This window comes from Eulemur rufifrons, chromosome 28 (genome assembly GCF_041146395.1).
Source record: "Eulemur rufifrons isolate Redbay chromosome 28, OSU_ERuf_1, whole genome shotgun sequence".
Lineage (NCBI taxonomy): Eukaryota > Metazoa > Chordata > Mammalia > Primates > Lemuridae > Eulemur > Eulemur rufifrons.
Genome location: NC_091010.1, coordinates 12457440 through 12473668, shown reverse-complemented (window position 1 = coordinate 12473668; position 16229 = coordinate 12457440). Strand labels below are relative to the sequence as shown.

The following is a 16229-nucleotide window of genomic DNA, read 5'->3' as shown; positions in this document are numbered from 1 at the left end:
CAGTGCTTCTTGTGTTTAAGGACACCTGTCCTATCCCAGCCTCTATGCATCCTTGGTCACTTTAACTGACAGTCTGTTCGGGCTGCCCCACTCCATGCCTGGGCTCCTTCATCAAGTGGGGTGACCCAGTTAGATCAACCCCTTCCTTTCCATGAGTCTTTAGTCTTTACTCAAGGCTGTTGTTTCAAATTTTATTTCCCTGTTTGCCCTTCTGCTACTGGAAACCAAGCATAGGGCTTTGAGTTCAGCCTTGTTAAATTGCATCTCTTTAGATTGAATTCGGTGTTCCAGCATTCTGAGATGTTATGACATCCTCCCAGTTCTGTGTTATGTGCAGATTTGTAAGAGTGTCACTAGAGTCCTCCATGTGAGTGTCAAGGAAATGCTGAACTGCTGGGAGTCAAGGTGAGCTGGAGCCCAGCGCTGTGCTCAGAGCATTCTCAGACCACCCGGTCTCCACCCCCGACCCCCCTGGGTGCTTCTGGGCTTCTGAAGTCCTCTGTGAAAGTCTGTGTGTGGAGAGGAGAGAGGCTCTGGGGTGGTGGCCAAGACTGCACCCTGAGGTGCCCTACCATCTCCACCCGGACTGAGGGCTCCTCTGAGAGCCTCTGGCTCTTGAGTCCTTGCAGCTTCCCTGGAGAGAGCCTGGTTAACTGAGTGTGTAGACTGGACACGGCTCCTGGGGCACGCCGGGGAGAACACCACAGCTGCTTCCTGAGGCGTGGGAGGGAGCGGCCAAGGAGTTTCAGCCTTACGGCATTTATCCTGGGGAAGAGAGGATTCGTGCCGGCCTTGGGCTCAGGAAGCACATGGGAGGGCCTGTGGGGCTAGAGGAGTGTCCCCACTTGCTAGCTAGGATGTGAGTGACGCTAGAACCCTGACAGGGTGGAAACAGCCAACTTCCCATCACTGCTTCCCGGGAAAAGCTTGGCACGTGCATGGGTGTATTGGTGTTTTCCTCTTCCTGAGACTGAGAACTTAAAACATGTCACATACCTTGGCAGGCAGGAAGGGGCAAGTGCTGTCTTCATTCTACAGATGTGATTAAACAACAGCTAGGGGGAGGCAGCCCTTGTCCAGTCTAGACTCCTGCCCTGTTTGTCTTCACAGGGACTGGTGCCCTATCCCTAGGCTGGAGAGGACAGTCTGTGTCCTTCGGCCCCGACAAGGCCCAGGAATGCCCCTGTGCCCACCCTTGTGTCCTGTGGGGTGTTGTCTGTGAAGGATTTGGGGGCTAGAGCTCACCAGTGCACCCCCCATGGGCTCCATTTGCACGTGCTTGTTGTGTTCGCCAGCAAACCTGTCCCTCTGGATGTAGTGCGGTTCTAACGGAACCGTGTGCGATGCCAGCGTGCCGGCCTCACGCTGCCCAGGCCTGGGGCCCTGCTGGGCCACGTGTTGCCTGGGTCGCTGGTGCAGGCCCTGGCACCTCTATGCTTCTTGTTAGGAATGAGGCAGAACTCTGGGTACCGATGAGGAAAGATATTCTGATATATTGATAAATCAAAAATGAGAGTTTTAACTTGATGTGTATGTCTTGGTCTGATTTTAATAAAAACAGCTGTGTGATATCCATTTGCAGTCATGTACTTGCATATGTCACTGTAAAAGCTCTTGGAAGGGGACACCTGACAAACCCCCCCGGGGGGGCATGGATTTGAAGGGATACATGGGGAATTTTTTAAATGGGTATGGATTATGGGATGGTTTTGAGCATTTTTATTTTTCTATATTTTTTTCCAATGAAAAGAGTAAGAAAGATTACATTATAAAATACGAGGAAAAAAAAGAGGACTATAATCTGATAGTGCTCTGCTGTCTCTCAGGTTTGTAGGTGGCCTGGCACGGAGCCTCGGGCTTAGCAAGCGCTTGGCACATACTCGCTGGGCGTATTCTTACGGGACATGCTTGAAAACCATCAGTCTCTTCCAATTCTTCCAATCTATTGCCTTTCCAATTAAAGCAGGGACAAAGCACTCATAAACACATACAGGAGACAAAATAATTAACTGGGTCCTGTCTGCCTTGGCCTTCTACTTCATATATTCAACAATATGCATTGAACACCTGCCATGTGCTGGTTATTGTGTGAGGTTATGGGTCACAGCTGTGACTTAAGCGATGTGGCCCCTGACCTCAAGGAGCCCCCAGCCTGGTAGAGGAGACAGACAATAAGAAGTAAATAAACTGACAACCATTGCAGCACAAGCATGGCAAGTGCTAGAAAGAAACAGAACAAAGCAGAGAGAATGGTAGGGTGGAACCACTGCCCGGGAGCTGCAAGAGCCCAGCTCTGTGCATCCTCAAGTCCTGAAGGCAGCTCCCAGTCCCAGCTGTGAGCTGCTGTCTTCCTGGGTGTCACTCAGCGTGGCTGGCCTGGAGAAGCCACCATAAATCCCTTGTTCCAGTTTGCTGATTCTGCAGCCTCAGGCAATGAGGAGCCTCCTCCCAGAAGTGCACCTGCAGAAAGGGGTTTGTTGGCGTCCTTGGGGAGGGGAGGCTGTGCCTGCACCTGTGGCCCTGTGAAGCCTGCAGGAGCTGCAGCGTCCAACCCTGCTCCGGGCTGGTGCAGGAGAACATGCGGTATGGTGGGAAATCAGGTGTCTGTGTTCAGATGATGCTTCTTGTGGCTCAGGCAGCCAGAGCAGGCCCCAGGGGGACGGCATGTTTTGTGAGGAAAAAATTCTCCTAGAACAATGTTTATAAAGCCCTGTCTTGGCATCATCCTGTGTGTCTGCCAGCTTCTGTCTTGCTTCCGTTCATGTTCATTCTTTTTCTCTCCGCAGGCTGTGGAGACCAACCTGGCTTCCAAGGACAGCCATTGGGTCTTTGTGAACGAGGTAAGAGCCCCAGCATGGTGAGGGGCACGGCCTGGAGTGAGCCCCTGCCCCTGGGGAAGCTCAGAGTGACCCTCTCAGGCCCTGTTCTGATGTGGGGGCTGGAGGGAAGCCTGGGGCTGCACCCTGCCCAGGCACGAGGTCAGGGCGTTGGACTTGACCTGCCAGGATGCTCACCTGGAGCAGGTGGGAACCAGGGGAAGGGACCCAGACCTGAGTGCATGAGGAAGTCCCAAGGCAAGGGCAGTGGTGTCAGGTGTGAGATGCCTGAGGCGAGGCAGCCATTGGGAGCCAGGGGCTGAAAAGGTCAGAGCAGGTGACAAATTGGGCTGCAGAGGGGCTGGAGCCAATGGAGAGACCGCATTTCATGCAGGCTGTTAAGGGTGTGTGTGAGGGTTATGTGTGTGAGTGTAAGCAAGCATGCGTGTGTGGAGGTTGTGCACATGTGTGAGAATATCAGTGTGTGTATGTGTGTGAGTGTGTGGATGAGTTGTACGTGTAGGAGTGTGCATGTGTATGTGTGTGTATACCCGTTTGATTATTTGTGTGTGAGTTTTATGTGTGTGAGTATATGCGTGTGGGTATGCATGTGAGTGTGTGTGTATGTGTGTGTGAGTATGGGTATGGGTTTGCATGTGTGAGTGTACGTGTGAATGTATCTGAGTGTACACGTATGAGTGTGTGGGTTGTGTATGTGTGAGTTGACGTGCATGTGTGTGAGACTGTGTGTGTGTGTGCAGCCAGTGCGGGCGAGGTTCAGTGCACCCATTCAAAGGGGTGAATGGGAAGTCTCCCCAGGACCCGCCATCCCACTGGTTTGGCCCCAGGGAGGAGCAGGAACACGAGTGTCCTGGGGGCCTGGTCTGCTCCTTAGTATTTGCACCCTGCCTGGCCCTGGCCTCCTCCACGCTGCAGGCATTGCACAGGAGTGGCTGTGACCATGTGCCCCCACTTTCCTGAAGAGTCCCCTCTGCCTACATGTCCATTCAGGGAGCACCAGACAGGCCAGCCACTGTGACCCCAGTGCCAGCACTGAGAGCTGACTCGGAGGCATTTCCTGGCACATGCTTTCACCAGGGCTGTGGCCTTCAGCTGCTCCAAATTACCTGATCAATTTCTAATGGCTTCATTCTGGGCGATGCAAAATTTATCATGTAGGTAATTTATTCTTTTATGATGTATGTTTCTTCATTAGTTCAGTGCTTAATATGGCTGAAATAGTCCTGGGTGGCTTATTTTAATAATTGTACAGGTAATGTCAGTAACCACTTGCAAAGTCCATTTTTCATGGTTTTCTTCCATGAATTCATATCTTATTAGCTCCGTGTCCACAGAGGCCAGTTGGATCATGCGTAGTAATCGTCCATTTACCGTGGGGTATGATGGTTGTGTTGGTGATTAGAAGGGACACAACCACCTCCTCCCTGTTCTTTGGAGCCTGCTCGAGGCCCCCTTGATCCTTAGAAAGTTTTTGATCCTCTGAGGTTTGCTGACTTCTTTACAGTTTCTTCAAAGTCCAGTTTCCTTTGTTCCAGAGAACGCATGCATTCCATGTGTCCCTTAAGCCAAATACCTGGTGTTGGTTTTACTTTTTTGATGACTCATCCAAATTGGGTAGCCAGTGTTTCTCTGTTGCCAGTCTTCAAACAAGTGCTCTGTGTTCATTGCTAATCGGTTTCCTTTTCTGAATCCCTGCCTGCCCCAGGGCCCCCTGTCTGTTTCTCCTGACTCCTTCTTCGGGACTGGAGTTAATTCAGACTGACCAGAGGGAGATGCCCAGGGCATTCCATGCTGGTAGGTACACTGGCATTTTGGGGCAGCTGGAACTCAGGGCTCAGTGTCACCAGAGGAGTCAGATGTGAGGTGCACCTGTCAGAGCCACCCAGGAGCAGCCTCACCCGTGACGGCGGCTCTGTGCCACCACGAGCGGCAGGGACCCCTGAGCTGTCAGGGCAGCCCACACCGACCATGCGAGCATCCCGACCTCCAGGAAGCCCTGGCCGCCTCCTTTCCCGGCTTCCTTTTCTATTAGGAGGATCTTCCCCTTGAGAGGCAAGGGGACAACAGCTAACATTTCTTAGCCACCTGTTCTACGCCAGGCACTTGTCGGTGCATTTGCTGCCTGGCTTAGTCCTCATCAACAGCCCTGTAGACAGTTATCGTTATCCTCATTTTGCAGATAGGAAAAACGGAGGCTCCAGAAGTTAAATCACTTGCCCAAGGTCCTGCGGCTATTAAATGGTGCATCTGGGATTCTATGTGAAGACTGCCTGGCTCCAAAACCCTCTTTACCAAATGACACCATAATGCACATGACCTTGGCAAAGATCCTTAACTCATGAACACTGTCTGATTCAGTAAAGCCCATCCGTGGGGCTCAGGTATGCACACTGACGGGAACACTGTTGGGCTGGCCCTCGGTGCCAGCTCACGAACATTCCTGAAGTCTGCGGTCGGAAGATAGGGCCCCCTGTCAAGCTCCCGCCCATGCACTCAGTGCAGCCTGGTGATGACTGAGGTGTTCTCCAAGTCACACGTGGGCCTATCCTTAGAAGCCAGCTGCATTCGGGGCCACTGTTGCAGCCTGCGCCACTGAGACCAGAAGCCCTGACACTCTTGTTACAGTGTGGGATCATTTCAGGATCTGCTCATTTCTTAAGCTATGCCAGTATGGAGCTACAGACAAATCTTAATAGTTTCTCAGTTACTTTTAGTTGGTTGTATATGATGCCTAGGGAGAAATAAAGAAAAAAATTAAGAGTCAGGCGCAGGCATTGATGGCTCATTTTCCAGTGTGGTCTCCAGAATCCAGCTGCTACACTGAGTCCTTGTCTTCCTACTTGTTGAAAGAGCTCTCTGCTTCTCTGGAGGAAGTTCAGCCCCTCAACGGAGCTCAGGCCGTGCCTCCTCCCCACCCCACCACGTTCGTCTTTGGTCCTCCAGGTGGCCCCTGGCCGTGCCCTCTGCTCCCTCCTTCCTCACAGCCTCTGCCCTTCGGTGTCCTCCCCTGTATTTGACTGGCGTAATGCATTTCCCTGGATTCCAGGTAAACACTGAAGGGCACATGTTTTTGTCTGCTTTCCCCATGCCGTGGTTTTCTGGGGGAGTACCGGTGTTGCATACTCCAGACCTGTGTTGTTTGGAGAAGTAATTGGATACAGAGGGTGGCTGGTGAGTCTGTGGGCCTCACTGACAGCCCTACGGGTCTCTGGGCACCACGGTGGGGACACGGGCAAGCAGATGCATTTTGGGGTATAAAGTATATTCTCATTGATTGATTAAGTTACAAGTTACCTTGGAGGAAGGTGGGGGGAATTCAAAAGAACTTGTGGAAAACAAAGTGAGCCATTAGTCATGGTGGTCACTAGACTGTGAGTCCCTTGAAGGCACGGTCAGCTCCAGCTCGTCCCTGAACCCTCAATGCCGTGTGCAAAGAACAGATTCTTAACAGGCGTGGTTGAAGGCCGGTCGATGGACACAGTGTAGAGCGAATTGCAGTGACAAGCCTGCCTCAGAGAAAAGACAAAGGCAACTATTAAGACCATAGTTCCAGAGACGAGGGGACTGCTCTGGGTCGTTCATCAGAAGCTGCCAGTTCAAGGCCAGTCAGACTTAACTCTGGGTGAGCTGGGTGGCTTTGGGAACATCTTTATCAGCTGGGGTACAGTGCGTCCTCCCTGCATGGCCTTCAGCACCTCCTGGGGGAGCCATGACCCGGCTGGTCTAGCGATTCACAGATGTCCTCGCGTTGGGCAGAATCTGGATGCGGAGGACGATGCCCTCCCCACAAGGCTCCGCATCGGGGCGGGAGACATGTGCCTCATTGTCTGAGTCTGGCCTCTTGGGAATTCCTTTATGGAATATGCAGTGTGACTCTCCAGCCTCTTGAAGAACCAACAGTGACAGGGACTGCAAGTGCTCTGTTTGTTGCTGGGCAGCTCTCATTGTTACGTGAATTCTTCCAGACAGGGAACCAAAGCACACTTTGATGGAAGTGGTTTAAGAGGCTTAACAAGCAACGCAGAAGTGCACATATAAGCTGTGCACCTGGGTTTTCTCGGCGAGCGAGGCTCTGAGTGGTCAGCAGGGCCAGGAGGAGGTGGGCTCCTGGGAGGGAGGGGCACTGTTGACAGGCCCTTGGCTCTCTGCCCCCATTGTCAGTGTACACCAGTGACTCCATGTCCCATGTCCATTCCAGACCTTGCCCTTGAGCTCCAGACCCAGAGATCCAGCTTCACTGGGATCCTTCTTGACTTGGCTGCCGGGAAGCCCCATCACCACCTCAAGCTCACCATCCTCCCCCAAACCTGGTTCTCAGTTAGTGCTCCCCAATCTCAGAGACCACCAACCGTGTGCTTCTGGTTGGCTCCCCAGCCAGAGAGAAAAGCCCCATCATGCAGCCCATCCCGGCCCACTGCAGGTGGCCCCTGACCCCATCTTTGCACCCTTGTTTACTTACCATTCTGCTCACTGTCTCACAGCTCATCCCTGCAAGTGGATTAGCAACTTCTTATTTTCCTTATTTATTTTCCCCTCCTGGCCTGGGCTTTTGCCAGGATTTTTCTTTCCACCTGGTGTGTCCTGTTGAATCTGTGATTGTCCAGGACTTACCTTTCCTGCAGGGACCTGCTTAATATCGTCTCTGCCTAAAAGACTTCCGGATTTCCCCAGTAGAGTTATTCTCATGCCATCTTGTGCTCCTCACCCCAGCCCTGCTGTGTTGGGGAATTGTCACAGGTGCCTGTTTCCCTGAACAACCTGTTGGTGAGGGCTTAGATCTCCTCTCTCTCAGGTTCCCTAAAGTTCCCAGCATGAGGGGTTCACACACAGAGGACTTTTCTGGGTTAAACGGCCTGACTGTATCCTAAGGGGGATCATTACAGTGCACCCCAAGCATGGGGTCCTCCCTGGGGGGACTCTGCAGGCCCCTCTGCCTGGAATGCTCTCCTGTTCTTGCCTCCAGGCTGCAGCCCCCGGCCCCTACCTTATCACTTTCACTGGCTTGTCACCAGCCGGTACTCATGAGGCTCCTGCAGCCGACCAGACCTTGCTCTGCCCCAGAGCGGGCTCTGTGTACAGTCCAGACCTTCACCGCCCCCCCAACCCCAGAGCACATGCTGAGTAAAATAAATGAAAATGAGAGTAGGTGGCACATGTGTAATGTGGAGGAAGAAGATGCTAAAGCTGTAGTTGAAGAAAACAAAGAGAAACACTGTGATGTGAATGCAGAATCACATAGCTTTAAGATTGTGTATTTGGGATGCAGAGGAAGAGAGGAAGGGAAAGAGAGTTTATTTTTTTTTTCTTCCTTTCATTTTGAAGATTCCAATCCCGTTTGAATATTCAGTCCCTGTACCATTTACTGTCTTCAAATTTAATTTAGTAACACTCAAAAACAATTAGATTTGTTGTAAGCTATTCACTTGTTTCTCTCCCCAGCCCCACTGAGGAGTCTTTGAGGACAGGGACCACATCTTACCCACTTCTGTAGCCCCAGAACCCTTGAATGAAGAACAGGAGCTGCCATTTATCAGACATTAGAGCCAGACACTGTTTTTGAGTATCACTTTCATTATCTATTTTTTATTTTAAAATTAATAGCTTTAGTGCACATGTGAAATAACTTTCACTGGGTGCCGTGCAGATGGGGGTTGGGAGGGGCTGGGTATATACACACCTACTGGTGCGGTGCCCACCATCTGGGAGATGGACACGCTTGAAGCTCTGACTCAGGTGGGGCAAAGGCAATATATGTAACCTAAACATTTGTACTCCCATAATATGCTGAAATAAAAAAAAAAAAGAAATATAACAAAACCAATTCCATGGCAATAGATAATAATCTAATAAATGTGAATTTCTGACTTAGCAACAGAATAAAATAAGAGGAAATTAAAAAAAATAAAATTAACAGCACTATTGAAGTTTAACTGACATATAATAAATGCACATATTTTAGTGTACAAGTTGTTAAATTTGACATGTGTATACACCCATGAAACCATAACCACAATGAAGATAGTGAACATACTCATCACCTGAAAAATGTCCTCATGCCACTTGGTGATCCCACTCTCCTGGCCTGTCCTCTCCCACTCCTTAGTCAAGTACTGATCTATTTCTGGCACTGTAGATTATTGGTATCTTTTAGAATTTTATACAAGTGGAATCATAGAATATGTACTCTTGTTTCTTTTTGGTATGGCTTGTTTTACTCAATGTAGTTATTTTGAGATTTATCTCTATTGCAATGTGTAGCAATAGTTCTTTCCTTTTTATTGAAGAGGAGTATTCAGTGGTATGGATATTCCACAATTTGGTTATTCATTCACCTGTTGATGGCCATTTGACTTTTTTTAGATTTTTGGCTATGACAAAGCTACTATGAATTTTTGTGTACAAGCCTTTGTATGGACATGTGCTTTCATTTTTCTGGGGCTTATACTTACAAGTGGAATTGCTGGGTCATATGGCAGATGTATGTTTAATTTTTTAAGAAACTGCCAAGTTGATGAGACTTGCAGTTGCTCCACATCCTCTTCAGTACTTGATATGGTCAACCTTTTTGATTTTAGTCATTGTAATGGGTGTGCAATGGTCCTCATTGTTGTGATTTTAATGTTTATTTCCCTGATGTCTAGTGGTACTGAGCATCTTTCCATGTGATTATTTGCTGTCTATATCTATATGTCTTCTTTGGCGAGGTGCCTGTTTAAATGTCTTGCCCATTTTTATTGGATTATTTGTTTTCTTATTATTGAGTTCTGAAAGTTCTTTATACAGTTGGGATACAAGTCCTTTATCAGATAAATACTCAGAAAATATTTTCTTCCAGTCTGTGGCTTGTCTTTTCGTTCAAACCCTGTCTTTTGAAGAGCAGACATTTTTAATTTTGATGAAGTCCAGTTTATCAGTTTTTAAATGGATTGTGCTTTTAGTGCAGTACCTGAAAAATTTCTGAACTCTCTACTCTGTTCCACTGATCAATTTTCTCCTATCTTTATGCTAGTCCGACACTCTTTTGACTACCATAGCTTTATAATAAGATTTGAAATTAGATTTTGTTAGTCTTCCACTTTTGTTCTTCATTTTCAAAGTTGTTTTGGCTATCCTAGGTCCTTGGAATTTTCATATGAATTTTAAAATCATCTCCTCCATTTGTACGAAAAGAAGCTGACTGGGATTTTATTTGGGATTGCATTGAATCTATCATCCAACTTGGGGGTAATTGACATCTTAACAACAGTGATCTTCTTACCCACAGACAAGGTATCTCTCCAATTATTTAGGTCTTTTTAAATTTCTCTCAGTGATGTTTCATAGTTTTCAGTGTACAGATACTTCACATCTTCTTGTAAGATTTATCTCTCAGTATTTTATATTGTTGATTGCTATTATAAATGGCATTTTTTAAAAAATTTCGATTTCCAATTGTTTGTTGGTAGCATATAGGAATGCAATTGATTTTGTATATTGATCTTGTATCCTGGAACCTTGTTAAACTCACTAATTCTAGTACCTTTTCATAGATTCCATGATATCTTCTTTGAAAATATTTTCTTGACTATTACGTTCTCTGGGAATATGACAGTTGTATTTCTTCCTTTCCATCTGGATACTTTTTGTTTCTTTTTCTTGCTTGATAGCACTGATTAGTGCCTCCAGTACAATGTTGAGTACAAACGGTGAGACCAGACAACCTTTTCTTGTTGGTGTTATCAGGGAGAACACACAGTGTTTCACCATTAAGTATCAAGTTAGCTGTAAGTTGTTCATAGAGGACTTTTTTCAGATTGGGGAAGTTCTCTTCTATTCCTATTTGGTGAGACTTTTTATCAGGAATTGATAATGGATTTTGTTTAATGCTTTTTCTGCATCTATTGAGGTGATCATATGGTTTTTCTTTTTTCAGTTTGTAAATATGCTAAATTACATTGACTGATTTTCTAACATTAAGTAAGCCATGCAACATCCCGGGAATAAAACCTACTTGCCATGCTATATTATCCTTTGTATGTATTTTTGCACTTGATTTGCTAAAATTTTGATTAGAATTTTTCTCCTATGTTCATGAGGGAAATTGGTCCTTACATATTTTTTTCCTTTTAGTGTCTTTCTCTGATTTTGGTATTGGTGTAAGGCTGATTTCAAAAAATAAGTTTTGGGAAGTATTCTTTCCTTTTCAATTTCTGGAAGAGTTTGTACAGAAAATTGTTATTATATTTTCCTTGAGTGTTAGAATCTAGCGATAAAGCCATGTGGGCCTGGGGTTTTCTTTGGAGGAATGTTTTAGCTACAAATTAAATTTCTTTAATAGACAGAGCTATCTATTTGTGCTTGAGTGAGTTTTGGTAATTTGTGTCTTCAAGGAATTTTTTTCATTTCCTCTAAGTTGTCATATTTGTAGGCATAAAGTTCATAACATTGCATTATTGTCCTTTTGATATTTGCTGAATCTGTAGATATATGATCTTTCTCATTCCTAGTATTTGTAACTGTGTCTCCTTCCTTTCTTGATCAGTCTGATTAGAGGTTTATTGCTGTTATTGATTTCAAAGAACCAGTTTTTTGTTTCATTGATTTTTTTCTACAGTTTTTCTATTTCCTTTTATATTAATTTACAGTTTTGTCTTCATTATTTCCTTTTTTTCTGTTTACTTTGGCTTTAATTTACTCTTCTTTCTTCTACTTCCTTAGGGGGAAGCTGAGATCATTGATTTAAGACCTTTCTTTTGCTTTAGTGCTGTTTCCCCTTAAGTGATTTCGTGGCATCCCACAAATTTTGATATGTTGTGTTTTCATTATTTAGTTTGTAATACTTTCTATATTACTTTTTGATTTCTTCTTTGACCCACGGGTTTTAGAAGTGTGTTATTTAGTTTCCAAATATTTGGGGATTTTTTTTTTCAGGCATCTTTCTGCTATTGATTTCTAATTTAATTCCATTGTGGTCAGAGAACACAGTTTCTATCACTTAAATCCTTTTAAATTTATTGAGACCAATTTGATAGTCCAGTATATTGTTTTCCTTGGTAGATGTTTTATGTGCACTTGAAAACGACATATTATCTGTTGTAATGTGGAATGTCCTATAAATGTGAATCAGGCCAATTTAGTTGACAGTGTTGTTTGTATCTTCTGTACCCTTTATGATTTTCTGTCTCCTTTTTCTATCAATTATTAAAATATTCAATTTTAGTTGTGAGTTTGTTCATCTCCCCTTGCAGTTTTTTCAGTTGTTGCTTAATGTATTTTGAAGCTTTGCTACAAGTGGCATAAATGTTTAGGATTTTTACATCCTCTTGATTTATTGACCCTTTCTTATGATGAAAAGACCTCATTTATCCCTGGTAACTTCTTCTTTTCTAAACTATATTTCATCTGATATTAGCACAGCCACTCCAGGTTTCTTTTGACTAGTGTTAGCATAGTACATTTTTATCCATTCTTTTACTTTTAACCTACTTCTTTCTGTATGTTTAAAGTATATTTCCTAAAGGCAGCACATGCTTTGGTCTTGCTATTTTATCCATTATAACAATTCTGTTTTTTAATTAAGGATCTTAAATGATTTACATTTAATGTGATCATTGATATGGTTAGATTTAAATTTGTCTTCTTGATGATTTCTCTTTGTTCTATCCCCTTTGGTTCCCTTTTTCTCTTTTTTAACTTCCTTTGGATGAATTGAGAACTTTTTATGACTCCATTTTAACTCTTTTACTGGTATATTAGCTATGACTCTTAAAAAATTTTTGTTAAGGCTGGGCACAGTGGCTCATGCCTGTAATCCTAGCACTCTGGGAGGCCGAGGCAGGAGGATCACTCGAGGTCAGGAGTTCAAGACCAGCCTGAGCAAGAATGAGACTCCGTCTCTATTGAAAATAGAAAGAAATTAGCTGGACAACTAAAAATATATAGAAAAAATTAGCTGGGCATAGTAGCGCATACCTGTAGTCCCAGCTACTGGGGATCCTGAGGCAGAAGGATTGCTTGAGCCCAAGAGTTTGAGGTTGCTGTGAGTTAGGCTGATGCCACGGCCCACGGCACTCTAGCCTGGGCAACAGAGCGAGACTCTGTCTTCAAAAAAAAAAAAAAAAAAAAATTTGTAATTGCTTTAGGACTTATAGTCTATACCTTTAATTCACTACAGTCTGTTTTTAAGTGATAGCATACCCCTGCACATATAGTACAGTATATAGTATGCTTCCATTTCTCCTCTTTTGGTCTTTATGTAATTATTGTCATAAATATTACTTTGATATATATTATATATGATACAATACATTGCTGTTATATTTATTTAAACAATTATCTTCTAAAGATATTTGAATAACAAAATAATCACTTTCCTGTGTAGTTACCATTTCAGATGCTCTTTTTTTGTGTGAAGATCCATATTTTGATCTGGTATCATTTCTCTTGTCTGAAGAACTTTCTTTGATATTTTTTATAATGCAGCTCTGTTAGTGATAAATCCTTTTAGCTTTTGATATCTTTCAGCTTTTGTGTGTCTGAAAATGACTTAATTTCACCTTCATTATTGAAAGATATTTTTGCTGGGTACAGAATTCTAGGTTGACAGTCTGTTTTTCTCTTTCATTAATTTTAAAATGTCACCTCAGTCTTCTTATTTATATTATTACTGAAAAAAATCTGATGTCATCCTTACTTTTGTTTTTCTGTACAAAGCAGCTTCTTTATCTCTGGTTTCTTTTAATATTTCCTCTCTCTGGGTTTGATCAAGTTGATTTTGATGTTCCTGGGTGTAGTTTTCTTCTCTCTCTCTTTTTCTCTGTGGTGGTTTGTTTGTTTTTTTTTGTTTTTTTGTGCTTGCAGTTTGTTAAGCTTCTTGTACTTGTAGGTTTATACTTTTTATCAAAAATTTCATCCATTATTAGCTAGATATATGAAAATTTCCATGTTTTATTTTTTCAAATATTTTTCTGCCTCCCATCCTCTTATTTGAGAATGCCAATTACACATATATTCGGCTGTTTGAAGTTGTCCCACCTATCACTGATGTTCTTTTTCTTCTCTTTTTTTCCCTTCTTGTGTTTCATTTGCATATTTTTTATTGTTTTGTGTTCAGGTTCACTGATATTTTCTTCTTCAATGTCTAATCTGCCAATAATCCTGTCCAGTGTGTTTTTCATCTCATACATTGTAATTTTGATCTCTAGAAGTTGAGTCTTTTCTTTAAATGTTCAATGTCTTTATTACATTTTTGAATATGTAAAATACAATTATAATAATGATTTAAGGTCACTGTCTGCTAATTCTAATTTCTGTTTCAGTTCTGGGTCAGCTTTAATGAATTGGTTACTCTTCTCCTGTGGCTTCTGATTCTCTGTTTATTGAGTACCCGGTAATCTTTGATTTAAGACCAAATTTTGTGAATTTTACCTTCTTGGATTCTGGATATTTTTGTATTCTTGAGATTTTCCCTAGGATGCAGTTATTTGGAAACACTTTGACCCTCTTGCTTTTGTGATTTATTAGGTGTTTCTCAAGTAGGCCTCACTCTGGGGCTGATCATTCCACCCTACTGGGGCTAGACTTCCAGAGTATTTTACTCAATGCACATGAAGTATGAGGTTTTCCAGTCTGGATGGTGGGAAGAGGCACTTTTCCCAGCCCTGTGTGAGCTCCAAACACTGATTCCTCTAATCCTTTTGGTTGGTCTTTTTTCCAGCTTCAGGTAATTTCCTTCCGTGCATGCCCCAGTCAGAACTCTGCTGAGGATCCAGGGGACCTGATGGAAATGGCCACATTTTTCTCTCTCTGTGAAACTCTCTCCTCCTTGGTGTTCTGTCCCGTGGACTCTAACTGCCTTGGCTTTCCAGTCTCTCATATCCATGTCCTTAATGGATGGGGTCCAAGGGCTTCTGTTTGTTTCCTTCCCCCTACACTGTGGCATGGAAACTCTCTCAAGATGGTAATTTAGTTCAGTCACAGGGCTCACCTGGTTTCCTGTCTTCAGGGGTCACTATCCTTTGTTGCTTGTTGTCAAGTGTCTTGAAAACTGTCATTTCATATATTTTGTCTAGTCTTTCTTGAAAAAGTCTTTTATGAAAAATATATTTCATATATTTTGTCTAGTTATTTCAGGCAGGCAGGTGAATCCAATCCTTCTTATTCCATCTTGGTCAACTATGGAAGTTATCTTTCTTATTTAATTCACAAAAAACCTTGGTTTTGTTGAGTATATTTTGAATGGGGCAAGGCAGATGATCAGATAATAATTAAATATATAATTTGATGGATTTGACAGATTCTATATATAATGATAAAACTATGGTAGGAGGGAGAAGGAATGGGTTCTACTTTATACAGGGTGGCCATGGTGACCTCTTCAATGAGGTCACATTTGAACCAGGACTTGAAGAAGCGAGGGAGTGAGGAAGCTGTGCATATATCTGCAGGAAGAACATTCCAGGCAAAGGAGAGAACAGGTGTGAAGTCTGTGAGTGGGAGCCTGGTGGGCGTGTTCTAGAGATGACACAGAGGGCAGTGTGGCTGGAGTAGAGTGAGGGATGGGAGAGACGGGAGAGGAGGTTGGAGGCACCATAGGAGGCCAGGTCATGTACGACTTCGCTCACCATTGTAAGACATGTGACTCTTACTCTGCATGAAGTGGGAATCAAGTGGAGGGTTTTGAGCAAAAGATTGCCAAGATAGGGTTTATTTACTTTTTAAATATACTCTGGTATCTTCCTTAAGAATAGTTGGGGGCATATGGGGGTAGCAAGGAGAGAAACCATTTTCAGGCTATTGTGATTATCCAGAGGAGGGAGGGTGGTGGTTTGGACCATGGGGATAAAGCTGAGGTTGTAAGAAGTAGCTGGAGTCTGGATATACTTGGGAGGTGGAGCAGATAAGATTTACTATTAGATTAGATGCAGGTTATGAAAGAAGGAGAGATATCAGGATGACTCTAAGGTTTTTATTTATTTGCTTTTAGCTTGAGGAACTGGAAGGAGAAGACATTTCTTGAGATGAGGAGGCTGAAGTGATGGATATTTGAGGGACGAAATAAAAAATTTGGTTTTAATGTGTTAATTTTGAGGTGATTATTGGACTGTCAAATGGAGAAGTTGAGTAGTAGCATGGCTAGGTAAGTCTGGAGTTCAGAGGGAGGGTGACAGTGGTGAATTTGGGAGCCGTCTGCATATAGGGGGTACTTAGCATCCTGCAACTGGATGAGATCACCAAGGGGGTGCCTGGCTAAAAATGAGAATCCCAAACCCTGACACCTGGGGAGCACATCAAGCCCAAGGAAGGAGGAGAAACCTGCCTTGGAGACTGAGAAGGAGCAGCTTGAGGTGGAGGAGGAAAACAAGGAGGAGGTGGAGTCCCAGGAGCCAAGGGAAGAAACCATTTCAAAAGGCT

At 44.0% G+C, this 16229-nt stretch overlaps 1 protein-coding gene across 2 annotated transcripts in view; it reads left to right on the top strand.

The window, feature by feature from the left end:
• The window catches only part of GRID1 (glutamate ionotropic receptor delta type subunit 1), a 680971-nt gene that overhangs the window by 420779 nt on the left and 243963 nt on the right, over positions 1 to 16229 (top strand). For both annotated transcript variants that reach the window (XM_069460227.1, XM_069460228.1), the window contains exon 5: positions 2787 to 2840. In XM_069460227.1, the coding sequence (XP_069316328.1) occupies positions 2787 to 2840 (54 nt within the window). The remainder of the gene's footprint in view (positions 1 to 2786; positions 2841 to 16229) is intronic.